Genomic DNA, 12,822 nt, shown 5'->3' on the forward strand with positions numbered 1-12,822 from the left:
ACCACTTTCTTTCCATTCTAAATCTCAATTAAAATTTGTATCACATTCAATTAAGCTAAGTAACTTCAAAAATTTGTGCATTAAGCTTCAATTGTGTTTAATTTTATTTATGTTAATTTTATGCCCTCTTAGACTAAGAGCACTACTCTAAGTATGAATTCATTCAATGAACTCATAAGAGATGTAGGATTTTCTAATGCTTCAAGTGTTTTAAATGAACCTTTATGATTTTTAATTTTCTTCTAGGTTTGAATAAAAATATGACATATTCAATAAGATTCTGTCCTCCAAAATGTCCACCCTATTCATTTCAAATTTAGGAAGGGAGAAGAATCAGTCAAAAGTTCCAAACACCAGCAAAGTGCCATTTTAATAAATATTTTGAAACATTAACACAGCAATACATACAGAACACAGATACCGCTGAAGTGGAACAGAGATTGAAGATTTATGACGGGATGTCAATCTTGAAGCTTCCACGGGAGAAATCGAATGAACTGTTGGTCCCTCTGGCAGCCACCGATGACATGGTCAGCACAAAAGCAGCAATGACACCAAATGCAGCCCACTCTTCTCTTTCAGCTATCCTGCAGGCAATTTCATTTCAAAACATTAAGGGGAGGTTCTGGTGAAAATCTTGCCATTTTCCAAATGGATTCTACAGTCATAATTTGTTCGGAATATAAAATTTTTCATTGAGGAGACTAAAATTTGACTTTTGAAGGCACATGCCAGGCTGTAAACCCAGTCGAAGAGTCTTTTTGAGCCTATTTTGGCTGTATCTTAAAAAATCTCCTTGCGCATACTATTTTGTCGTAAAAGGTTGACCTATTTTACACTTCTTCGACTCATTTTCAAAAGATTCCGGCATGCAGAGCTCAAAACTTCCATTATATTATTAGTTATTAGCTTTTTAAGCTGAAAAGTCCCTAAAATTTGTCTATTTTGTGCATTTTTGATCAATTATAGTGAAATGCTTGGTTAGAGAACTTGCAAATAAAAATGCAATTGACATTTTGAGATGTGCATGTCGGCATTTTAAAAAAATGAATCGAAGAAGTGAAAAATGTCTAAGCCAACCTTTTACGACAAAATAGTATGCGCAAGAAGATTTTTGAAGTTATACCCTAAATGGGAGAAAAAGGCTCTGCGACTGGGTTCAGGGCATAGAATGTGCCTCCCCAATGAAAATTTTTAATAAATACTAGATAAGACATCAAATTTTTAACAAATTTTCACAGTGGGACCTATTTTGGAGAAAATTGCATTTTCACCAGAACCTCCCCTTAAAAGGGAGTCCATGAAAATTACAGGAGAGACAGGAAAACACACACCAAAAGTAGAATAAGATAAAGTAGTTACCTCTGAAGTGGGAGATAGCTTGCAAGTTAATGACGGGATGTCAATCTTGAAGCTTTCACGGGAGAAAGCGAATGAACTGTTGGTCCCTCTGACAGCCACCGATGACATGGTCAGCACAAAAGCAGCAATGACGCCAAATGCAGCTCACTCTTCTCTTTCAGATATCCTGCAGACAATTTCATTTTAAAACATTAAAAGGGAGTCCATGAAAATGACAAGAGAGACAGGATAACATACACCAAAAGCAGACAAAGATAAACTAGTTACCTCTGAAGTGGGAAGTTAATGACGGGATTTCAATCTTGGAGCTTGCACAAAAAGCGAATGAACTGTTGATGTTGGTCTCTTTGACAGCATTTACATTCCAGCTCAAAGATTGTGGAAGGGTCTCCTCTGGTGGTGAATAGCCTTCCGCTCTTGCTACAATGTTAACCTGAAATAAAAAAAATTAAGTTTTTTTGGCGTACTGAAGTGGAACTGTCACATATGAGCTATCTGTTTGAGCAAAGTTAGTGGAGCGCCAAATGCAGGACTGTCACAGACACAGACAAATGATGTTTCGTGTTAAACGTCACAGCTGAATGATTGGGCCATAGGAAACCAGCACAATGCTTGCGAATGCATAGAAACAGTCACTATGAGATTGGTAAAATTTTAACCCTATGATATCATATGTTTATAAGATGTAATAATCAGACCGTCGTTACGATAATAGCCCCCTCCGGCCAAAATCCCCAGCTAACCTTGCTGCACTTGGGCATTGTTGGAAGTTCCATGGACAGAACTCGGTTAATAAACTCGAGTTAAGAAAGTTCCGTGCACTATCTAGCACTCTCCGTTTCGCCGTCTCCACTGGACAAAATGCCAAAGTACAGCAGCGGCACTTTAAGGGGAGGTTCTGGTGAAAATCTTGCCATTTTCCAAATGGATCCTACAGTCATAATTTGTTCGGAATATAAAATCTTTCTTCGAGGACACTAAAATTTGACTTTTGAAGGCACAGGCCAGGCTCTGAACCCAGTCGAAGAGTCTTTTTGAGCCCATTTTGGCTGTATCTTAAAAAATCTCCTTGCGCATACTATTTTGTCGTATAAGGTTGACCTTGACATTTTTCACTTCTTCGACTCATTTTCAAAAGATTCCGGCATGCATAGCTCAAAACTTCCATTATATTATTAATTATAAGCTTTTTAAGCTGAAAAGTCCCTAAAATTTGTCTATTTTGTGCATTTTTGATCAATTTTAGTGAAATGCTTGGTTAGAAAGCTTGCGAATAAAAATGCAATTGTCATTTTGAGATGGGCATGCCGGCATTTTTAAAAAATGAATCGAAGAAGTGAAAAATGTCTAAGCCAACCTTCTACGACAAAATAGTATGCGCAAGAAGATTTTTAAAGTTATAGCCTAAATGGGAGAAAAAGGCTCTGCGACTGGATTTAGGGCATAGAATGTGCCTCCCCAATGAAAAATTTTAATAAATACTTGATAAGACATCAAATTTTTAACAAATTTTCACAGTGGGACCTATTTAGGAGAAAATAGCATTTTCACCAGAACCTCCCCTTAAATCGCCAACACAGATATAATGAAGAAAACATTGTAGTGCACAGACAAGCAACACAGCAACAGGACTGCCATGTTGTGTCGTCTGCTACAGTAGCATTTGTTTTGCGGTAGTGCCAACCTATACTCTTCCCAGCGTAACCTTTCCGAAAGTAGTCCCTTGGCCGTTTTATCCCCACATTGGCACAGATTATTCGATGTTTCTCCCAAAGTAAAGATTGATTCTCAAAATGAGGGCGAACGGGGCAGACAAAAATGTGTGGGCCTTTGACTGAAATAAGTTGTTATTATCGAATCTCTTCCAGTTGCTCAAACCTAATGCAGAAAGTTTGGAGCTCGGTCCAGAGGAGAAGCCGACCTCTCTCACACAGACCAAAACTTCTAAAGAATGAGACAAAATTTCAAAAAAAGAAGGTGAACGGGGCAGACAAAAATGTGTGGGCCTTTGACTGAAATAAGTTGTTATTATTGAATATCTTCCAGTTGCTCAAACCTAATGCAGAAAGTTTGGAGCACGGTCCAGAGGAGAAGCCAACCTGGTGCATTTAAACCAAAATTTTAAAAGAATAAGCCAGAATTCCACAAAATGAACGCGAGCTGGGCATACAAAATAGTGTGGGGCTTAGACCTATGCAAGCTCCTTTTATGGAATCTCTTCCAGTCACTCAATGTAAGTGCGAAAAGAGGTTCCCAGAGACCGTTGTTTTGAAGGGCTCGGACCGGCACGTCGTCTGCCCGCGGAAATGCAAAACCCGGAATGCGTAATGATTAAGTCCGAAATTGTTCGTAATTTTTCAATGTTGTTTATTTATACGATTAATTATGATGGCAACGGTCTAGGGTTGAGTATTAGTTTTAATAAACCGCATTACCTGCAGGACTATTTTCTGTTCTCTGGCTACTGGCGGAGTGATTTAGAAAGGTTATGCTGGGACGAGTATATACATTTTTTTCTTTACTTGTAAGGGAAGGTGGGAAGGGCAGGCTCACAACACCTTTCGTGTAGTGGACAGTGGACAGTGGACGGTTGGTGCTGGGCTACAAGGCGCTGACTGGCCACGGTGTTGCCAGACTTACTTTTGTTTACGCTTTGCTGGTAAACAACTAGCTAGAGTCCGTCGTGAGTGTTCCGTTATTTTCCGTTTTCTTCGCCATGGAACTCATTGATCAACTAGAACAAATTGTTGAACGAATTGATAATATTCCGGGAGATATTGATGAAATGGATCTGGCCCTCTTGGCCTTTCTGTTTCTGTTTGATGACGAGGAAAACGGTAGGCGTACAGGTTATTGACAGTCATTGACTTGCTTCAACGCACATTTTTATCTTTGGAATCTTTATTTTTTATTATTATTAACTATTTAGAGGAACAAGAAGAATTTGTGTGGACAAAGATTACTGTAAACCTCGACGAATACCGTTACATGGCGGATGTGTCATTCAGGCTGCACTTCAGGATGTCGCGAGTGGTGTTTGAAGTAAGACTCTTTCATGAGATTTTGGCTTTGTTTTGTAATGGATTATCTTTATTTAATCCTTTATTCTTTTTTCAGGAGCTTGCGTTACAAGTGGGTCCACATCTGCGCTCAAACAAGAGTGTGGGGCATATTCTCATGATGTCATTGTGGATCCTGGCCACTCCTGACTCCTTTCGGAGTGTCGCTTTACGGTTTGGTGTGTCTCCTGGAGTACTTCATTATATATACAGAAAAGTATTACAGGTTCTTTGCGATCTCGCCCCAAGCTATGTTCAGTGGCCAACTGCGAGAGAAAGAACAGAAATTGAGGAAAGATTCAGAATAGCGTGTCATCTACCTGGAGTTGTTGGTGCTGTTGATGGCACGCACATTTACACAATTCGACCAGGAGAGAATCCAACAAGGTTGGTTAATCGATTCGGCACCTTCTCTATTGCACTGCAAGGTGTATGTGATGACACACTGCTGTTCAGAGATATTTACGTTGGCGAATCTGGAAAACAGCATGACTCCAGGGTATTTCGTAGGAGCCCACTTTCAGCTCTTCTGTTAGAGGATGCAAACAACACATATCTCTCACCAGATCAATATATACTTGGGGATGGTGCTTATATCCTAACTGATCAGGTACGTCCTTCTATTTACTGCGTCTCATGAGTCATTGTTGTTTGAGGTGTATTTTATTTCATCTTCGGTGCAGGTACTAAAGCCTTTCCGAAATGACGGGAACTTAAGTGATGTTCAGCGCTGGTTCAATGTATGTTTAGCAAGTGGAAGGGTTGTAATTGAGCAGGCATTTGGTCTCCTCAAAGGCAAATGGCGTCGACTAAAGTACCTGCATGTCCACTCAGAGGAGGACATTGTGAATCATGTTGTTGCATGTGTCATGTTACATAATTTTCTCCTCTGTCAAGGAGAGCCAATCGTGAGTAGCTCAAAGTGCCTGTGATTACAAAAGGACATGTTGTGTCTGTGGAGGACATTACAGTGAAAAATTCTTTCAATAAACAGGATGAAGGTTTGATCAACAACATCCATCCTCGAGTTGAGCAGCAGGTGCAAGATCCTCTGGACCCTGAAGAGGAGCATATTAATGTAGACATTGAGCCAGATCACCCTCTTCTTCATGCTGCTATGGCTCGAGGTGTGGAACTGAGGCATCATATGGCCCAGCTTGTCTTCAATGAAAATTGAATTTACATTCTTCACATTCATAATGTAATGTCATGCCAGTGGAGTGTGAAATTTTTGTGAGACACATCGCTCCTTTGGTCTTATTTTTGTAGGAATAAATAACAACAATATGAAATTGAAGCATGATTGTATTTTATGAGATAACCTTAACTACACACTGTTAAAAAAATTCTGAAAATTCAGACCGAAAGTGTCAGACTTGTCCGTCTGAATTTCGTTTTCAGACTAGAGTCCTAATATTTGGACCGCAGGTCTAAAAATACGGACCTTTGTAGTCTGAAAAAAAATTTCAGACGCGGCGGTCTGAAAATTCAGACTTAACAAGGTTTAATAATTTGCCCTGCGAGTCTGAAAGTAGAATTCAGCGTCCGGTCTTAATTTTCTGCCCGACTCGTCTGACTCCCGCCCCCTCTCTCTATACGCTGCTTTAATCGGACTGCCCCGAAGGTAGCACCTTGAGCCCCAGAGTAGCCCTTTTTATAGCGCTCTGGGAGCACCTTGACCAGCTAAGCTAGTAGGCCCGAAAGCGATCTAGTTTGTCTCGGACTTGTTCGGCTGAGTCCGTTCGGCACCGAGCAGGGCCGAGCACCGAGCCGAGCCCAGTGCAGCGGCCGCAGGACTGTCCCCGCCGCCGGTGCATTCTCGGAAAGTCCGGCGAGGCAGGGCCGGCTGGAGGCGCCCTCTGATTGGCTCGGCAAGGAGGGGAGCGCTAATCCGTCGGCAACTCGGAATGTTTTGGCCGACCCGGCGCCCTGCACGCAAAACGTCAGTCTCCAGCAGTCTTCCAAGGTGCACACATCGCCTGTATTTTGCGTCAGGTCCACTCGCTCGGCGCGCTGAAGTCATGTCGACGGAAAGAAGTGCATTTTAGTTCGAAGTGTTTTCTGCTGATGACCCTTCTTGACGCTGTGGTGACTCTGCGCTCGCTGTACGCATCTCCCGAAACTGAAGGGGCGGGCGGTGAGAGGGCGAGAGGTGTTCTAAATTATTCGCCTCTCCCCGTTCACACTCGTCCCCAAAGTGCCTTCATCGGATATTAGTTCAAACTTCTGGTTGGACGAATCTGATACGTTCACTTCGTGTGCACCGGTGCGTGTTGGATCGTGTGCTTGCCACAGTGAGTTAATTGTTACAACCAAGGTTTGAGTTGATTTTGCGATGATAAGCAAAGAAATTTATGGTTATGATGACTCAAGTGACCAAAGTGACTTTCTAAGTTTTTTTCTAAATATTTGTCCACATATCTCAATTCCTGGATAAAAGTTCCTTTCCATTGCATTAACTCATGCACTAAGAGTTGTACACCACCTTATTTTAGTTTCTGAGTTATGGATGTTTACGTTAACTTTTAGTCGTTTCTCTCAAATTTTCCTCACGACAAAGGATTAGCTACCCAGTCTTCATATTATTGTAATTGTATCTATTTTTGCAAAGGAAATAGATAGCTTTTTTAAAAAATATCTCCCTTAGTTTTCCTGAAACACCATAAACCAAAAATCTTTTAAATTTGAAGAAAAATAAAAGTGGGCCTGACAAGTTAGCTTTTTAAAAGCTAATACAGCCTCTTCTGGACTTGTATTTTCAAATTTGACAACGCTTTCTTTTTCATATGCAAAAATAGATATAATTGCCAGAATCTGAAGGCTGGGTAGCTAATCCTTTGTCGTGAGAAGAATTTGGAGGAAACGACTAAAAGTTTACGTAAACCTCCATAACTCAGAAACTAATTAGAGTTGGAGTCCCCAACTTTGAGAATAAATTTATCTAGTAGTGGTGGAATTTTGACCTCAAAATGAACTTCCTGTGACAAATATTTCTAGGACATGCAAGTTTCACTTGACAGTATCCTTAAGGTTACAAAATTGACTTTTACTAGCCACAGCAATTTTCATCCTTCTCAAAGCATTGGTTGGATCAACTTTCATATATTACCTTGCCCGCACTGCGCACAAAGAGGGAGGCGAGGGGTATGGGAGTGAACTGCTGAAAGCAAATTCAGACCAGGAAGCCCTTTTTTAAGAAATAAGACATCTCAATTTTAAGCTCACCAAATTCCTAAATTTCAGAGTCCAGCGGTCTTAATACCAATTCAGACTAGAGGTCTTAATCCATATTCAGACTTGTGGTCTGAATTCACAGGTCTGAATTTTCAGACCGCATGTTTCTGAAAAAGTTGGTCTGAAAATTAGGAGTGCCTTTTGCGAAATTTTCTTCAGTTCATTTAGTCTGAATTTTCAGAATTTTTTTTTAACAGTGCAAGAAACAAATCTATCAATCAAAAAATGGCTGTGTGCCCAAAAGAAATAAAGGAACCAAAAGTAGATACAGAACCAGTCCATTTCAAGTTGATTAAACAACGTAGAAAGAATGCAACCTAAACTAGAACAGAATTATCAATAGCACTGAGCACTGAAGTATTTAAACCTTGGTAGGCATACCTGAGGTGGCTCGTTACATACATGCATAACAACTCAAAAATATATACCAAAATTATTAATAATGGTTCATGCAGCAACATAGAATCTCTTACAACTAAGTCACAGCAGGTAAAGAACTGTGTATTTTAAAAAATCAACTTGCAGATATGTCAGAAACAAAATACTGCATTTTACTAAGATCACATAAAGGAACCCAAAACCCAATAACCATCCACTTAAAGTTACACAAAGCACTCAACTCAAAATAGAAACAATAACACTGCGATCCAAACAGAGAGGAACACAGTTTTAACTTAGTTTGTACAGAACAGCATAACCCCTTTTGGGAAAGTAAGGGTCACACAATAAAATAATGAGGACCTCGAAACAACAAAGTCACAGCACATAACATAATGTCATCATAAAATTATGAAACAAAGACCTGTACAGTAACGAATACAGTCCTAATTAATTCCTGAAGTCCTAAAAAGTTCATGTTACTCTACTCCTTTGTTTTTTTTGTTTGTTTTTTGGTTTGTCACTGCCAATTGAATATGACTTGATCAGTCCACAACAGGGCTTGCCCTATGGACTTTTATTTTGCTTGAAATAAATAAAATAAAATTAATGAAGACCCCAAACTCAGAAACAACACACCATTTCATGCTAACTTAAAAAATACCTTGCACAGCGCAATAAAATAAAAACAACCTGCATGCATTAAGAGAAACAAATTTATGAATAAGAACATCATTGAACTTGAGCAGTTAACTTAAACTTAACTTAACTTATAGAGACACAACCTCAAGTCACAGCACACACATTTAAAAACCTGTCACAGCAACGCTCCCATCACTAAAACTACTGGCAAAGCACACACAATTAAGCTGAAATTATGCCACTGGCTAGTACCCATACACTCCATCAAAAACAACTCAACAAATTGCTTGCACAGCACAAGTAGGAAAAATGTAACCCTCACTATGAGAAACAAATTCATAAAATCTATAAACATCACTCAACTGAAGAAGTTAACTTGAACTTAACTTAAGTTGAACAGCCTTACGTCACAGCGCCCACAATTGACAAGGAACCTTACCGTCACATAGCTAAACTCTAAAGAGATGTAATGATCCATCTCCACATAAAACTAGTTACATTGCTTGACCAAGTACTGCCAAACAAATTGAGAAATTGGTCCTATTGAGATCCTTAAAATACTGAATAGAAACAATGGAATGGAAACTGGAAAGCACAATAGAATGAGGAATGAAACACCTATACGCAGCAAAATAGAGCATCCATTTCAGCTTTGGCTGCTAAATTTGCTGAGTATAGCCTGCATACACTGCAGCTTCACCTCCTCCTGCTTCTCTCTCAAAGCCTTCCTCTTCTGAGCAGGAGTCTGCCTCCGCTCCTCTGCTTCAGCCCTTGGTGTTGTAGCAGTTTCTGCATTCCTTACAATGGTGTTGGATGCTCCCAGGCTCCTAGTCATCTTTGCCTTATTAGCCATCTCTCCACCTGTTGCTAATGTCATGGCGTCCCAGTAAATCCAATCTCTGCCCTCACCACCAGCACCAGACCCTTTCTGGTTGTCTGACTTCTCGTTGTACTGCATCTTTAAGCGCTGCCACTTGCCTCGGCATTGGGTCCACGTGTAGTCCTTAAATTCATTGAGTTCATTCTTGATCGACATCCAGATTTGTTGCGGCCTGTGTGCTTTTTCTAACTCCTCTCTTTTCTCCGCATAAGCGTTAATTAGCTTCACCACAGCAGCATGAGGCCACAGCTGTTCTGAAAATTAGTAATGCCAATTAATAGAGAGCTCTACAAATAAAGAAACACATGACATGAGACAAAAAAGTAATGTACACTTACTGTCAACAGTTTCATCTACATCATCCTGGTGGAATCTGGCCATGGCGTAATAGTGTGGCCATGTCTCCGTCCTCCTCTCGGACATGTTATCCCGTAGCTGCACATAATACTGCTTCAACCCTTTCAATTTTGCCCTCAATTCCTCTACAGTTACGAACTGCTGCTCCTGTGCCATAGCTTGCAGAATCTCCTTGTAAGGTGTCCTGCTTTTCCCATTGTTGGATAGAATAAGGAGGTGCCTCAGGAAGTGAGGCACCCACTGTTCCTCGCTCCTGCGACTGCTTCGTGGCTTATGGCTTGTCACTTGCCCACTGTGAAGGGAGATGCAGAATTTACTCCCATTGTGAGTTAAGCCACTAAGGCCTCTGGCTGCACTGGCCTCCTGAGGGGTCCGAAACTGAAAGGGAAACACATTGATTAAAATTTGATATGTAACACTAGCATTAGCACTATGTTTCATAAGGCAAGAACATCTTACCTGAACAACTGCACTGTTATCCTCATGATGAATCACCAAATTTGTAACTGGCATGCCAGCAATAGATGTCAGGTTTAACTGGTGCATCTTCAGGCTGAACCAATTCTCAAGATCATCCTGTCACATAAGATAATATTTTTTTTTAGACAAGTGAAGAAGAAAAATGCAAATTAGCAGCAGTGCAAGCAAGGCCTTCTACTTACTCTTTTCATGTTTGGAGGCAGTCCTCGCACGAGGACAGAGCATGTGTCCTCAACATGCACTGCCTCTGCCTCAGCAGTGAAATCTAGTGTGAAGCCCAATAGGACTGATCCTGACAGTTGCAGGGCCTTTCTGCCTTCATACGCATTCCTAAACTGGAAAAAGAGCACCAGGGTCACTTTCCTAATAGTTTAATTCAAAAATAAAGTAAATGAGAATGTCATGTAGACTTACTGTGACAACTGCCTTCCTCTCAGCAGCAGAAATCTCCACATTCGAAACAGGGACTCCTGGCATATTGGTAAACCCTTTCTTGTGCATCTGTAAATTAAGGAAGTTTTCCAGCACCTCCTGTAAAATAATACGAGGTATGAGTGGACTGATTTCAAATGTAAAATCATTACATAAGTACACAGTAAGAACTAATAACCTCTGAAATCAACGATGGCAGGTTTGTGATGTTGACCATCATGCCATCGACGATGATCGCCCTCTTCGGCATAGCATTTCCCACACTTGCACATTTAGCTGCTGCGAAAAGAAAGGTTTGAAAACAGGAGTGAGAATACTGAGGGTGATGTACAAGCACAATATAGGAAACACTTCTCACCCGTGAGTGGACTGGGTTCTGGAACGTTTGTGACATCCTTAAGCACATTCGTTGGGGTGGTTGATGGCAAGCGCACTATCACAACAAAAATTATATTATCGTCATTGGATAAATACTTCTTAAAACAGGACAAAATCAAGAAACCGTAAGCAATATTGAACAAAGAACCACAAATAAACTTACAAGAGACAGGGAGTTGAGGTTGGGGGTCCTTATTCAAAGCACCCACTTTCCTCAGATAACTGCATAATCCGTAGTGGGAACCAACTTTCCCTTTGATTTTGTCGTTTTCGAACTGGTTGAATATTCTAGTCATGAAGGGCACTCGCCGAGACTGATCTGCGAGCACAAATTGAACCATTGAACGGCGTTGGCGTTAGTGGCATTCCCCCTGTCCCCATCAAAAAAGACCTAGTACGCAACACTCACCTTTCTGGATGATATCCAACTGTTCTTTTTCTATACTCATTTTAAATTCCACGCCCTTGATTTTCAAAACGCAAGAAATAAGCACCATTTTCACTGAAGAAGTCACAATTTCTCTACCAAGCCTACCCGCCGATGGACTAGCTGCTGGCTTGGCTTGGCTGGAGCGATGAATAGATGAATAGCAAGCAAGCTGGAGCCTGCCTGCACAGGCGGCACCGAGTGTTCGCCAGATGTTGGCACAGGCTGATCCCGAGACGCGTTTCTCTTGCCCTGTCTCTCTCGCTCCTATGCCGTACGCCCCACGAGTGCGAGAGAGACGGCGACGAACGAAAACGGTACATGCAGGCGTGGGTGGGGTGGGGGTAGGAAGGCGCCAGAGTGTCGCGGAATGCGCGCTGCGGCGGCGGCGCGATGGCGGCAGCGGCGGCGCGGGAACTAGCAGACGACTAGCAGACGACAAGCAGACGACAGCAGACGGCGCATGAAGCGGCAACATGGCATGAGCCAGCGCCTTGTAACCCGAGCACCAACCGTCCACTGTCCACTGTCCACTACACGAAACTGGATGTAAGGCAAAGCTCGGGCTTGCGCATCTCTTACAGGAGGGTCGCTACTGTACGCCTGTCACTGAATGACAGCTTGCAGCTTTGAAACAACGAAGAATACTCGCCACAATTAATATCGTCATGCCCAAGTCCGGAGATATGAAGATGATCGTGCCAGGGGGAAAGGTTAGTTGCTCATTTCTATCCAGAACTGCAATTGGCAATAGGTTTTGAAGTGCCAGTTCCGTCGTCCTCGCGCTATTAGAGGTTATTGTTCCCTTTGTTTGTACTGTTATGATATTTCCCTATTTTTGTTTTACAAACTGGCTGAATTATTTCTTGACTCGTCACGTTGAATTAAAGTGAATTCTGGTGGCACTAGTCCTTTCAGTACAAGGTATGACAAGGAAGATGAAACTTTATGGTTTATCACTTTATGAGAAGAATTGACCTTCATTTTTGAAAAATGAGTGCTGTTCAGATGTTTGAGAGTTAGACCAGGAACTAATTTCACACTATCATCACGTTGAAACTTTTCAAGCCACTCAATTCCTGAACTGGTCAGGAGAAAAGTAGACCTTTAAAAGAGAAAACGAAAATAGTAGATAATATTGTCACTAAGGAGCTGCCCATAACCTCGAACTTTCTTAACTGTATTACCTCGCA

General features: G+C 41.3%; 1 protein-coding gene across 1 annotated transcript; it reads left to right on the top strand.

Moving 5' to 3' along the window:
* The first annotated feature begins 4,078 nt into the window (after positions 1-4,078).
* LOC117639737 (protein ANTAGONIST OF LIKE HETEROCHROMATIN PROTEIN 1-like) lies at positions 4,079-5,598 on the top strand. The gene is made up of 5 exons (XM_034375612.1): positions 4,079-4,199; positions 4,292-4,404; positions 4,480-5,031; positions 5,105-5,329; positions 5,416-5,598. The coding sequence occupies exons 1-5, from the start codon at positions 4,079-4,081 to the stop codon at positions 5,596-5,598; spliced, it is 1,194 nt and encodes a 397-aa protein (XP_034231503.1).
* Positions 5,599-12,822: the final 7,224 nt, after the last annotated feature.

Source organism: Thrips palmi, unplaced genomic scaffold (genome assembly GCF_012932325.1).
Source record: "Thrips palmi isolate BJ-2018 unplaced genomic scaffold, TpBJ-2018v1 HiC_scaffold_11, whole genome shotgun sequence".
NCBI classification, from domain to species: Eukaryota; Metazoa; Arthropoda; class Insecta; order Thysanoptera; family Thripidae; genus Thrips; species Thrips palmi.

What these genes read in the sequence shown, in the direction of transcription:
- LOC117639737 (XM_034375612.1), top strand. Translation starts at nt 4,079, where the DNA reads ATGGAACTCATTGATCAACTAGAACAAATTGTTGAACGAATTGATAAT. An exon ending in TGTCGCGAGTGGTGTTTGAA is followed by an intron (nt 4,405 to 4,479) that starts GTAAGACTCTTT and finishes TTCTTTTTTCAG; the next exon opens with GAGCTTGCGTTACAAGTGGG. An exon ending in CTTATATCCTAACTGATCAG is followed by an intron (nt 5,032 to 5,104) that starts GTACGTCCTTCT and finishes TCTTCGGTGCAG; the next exon opens with GTACTAAAGCCTTTCCGAAA.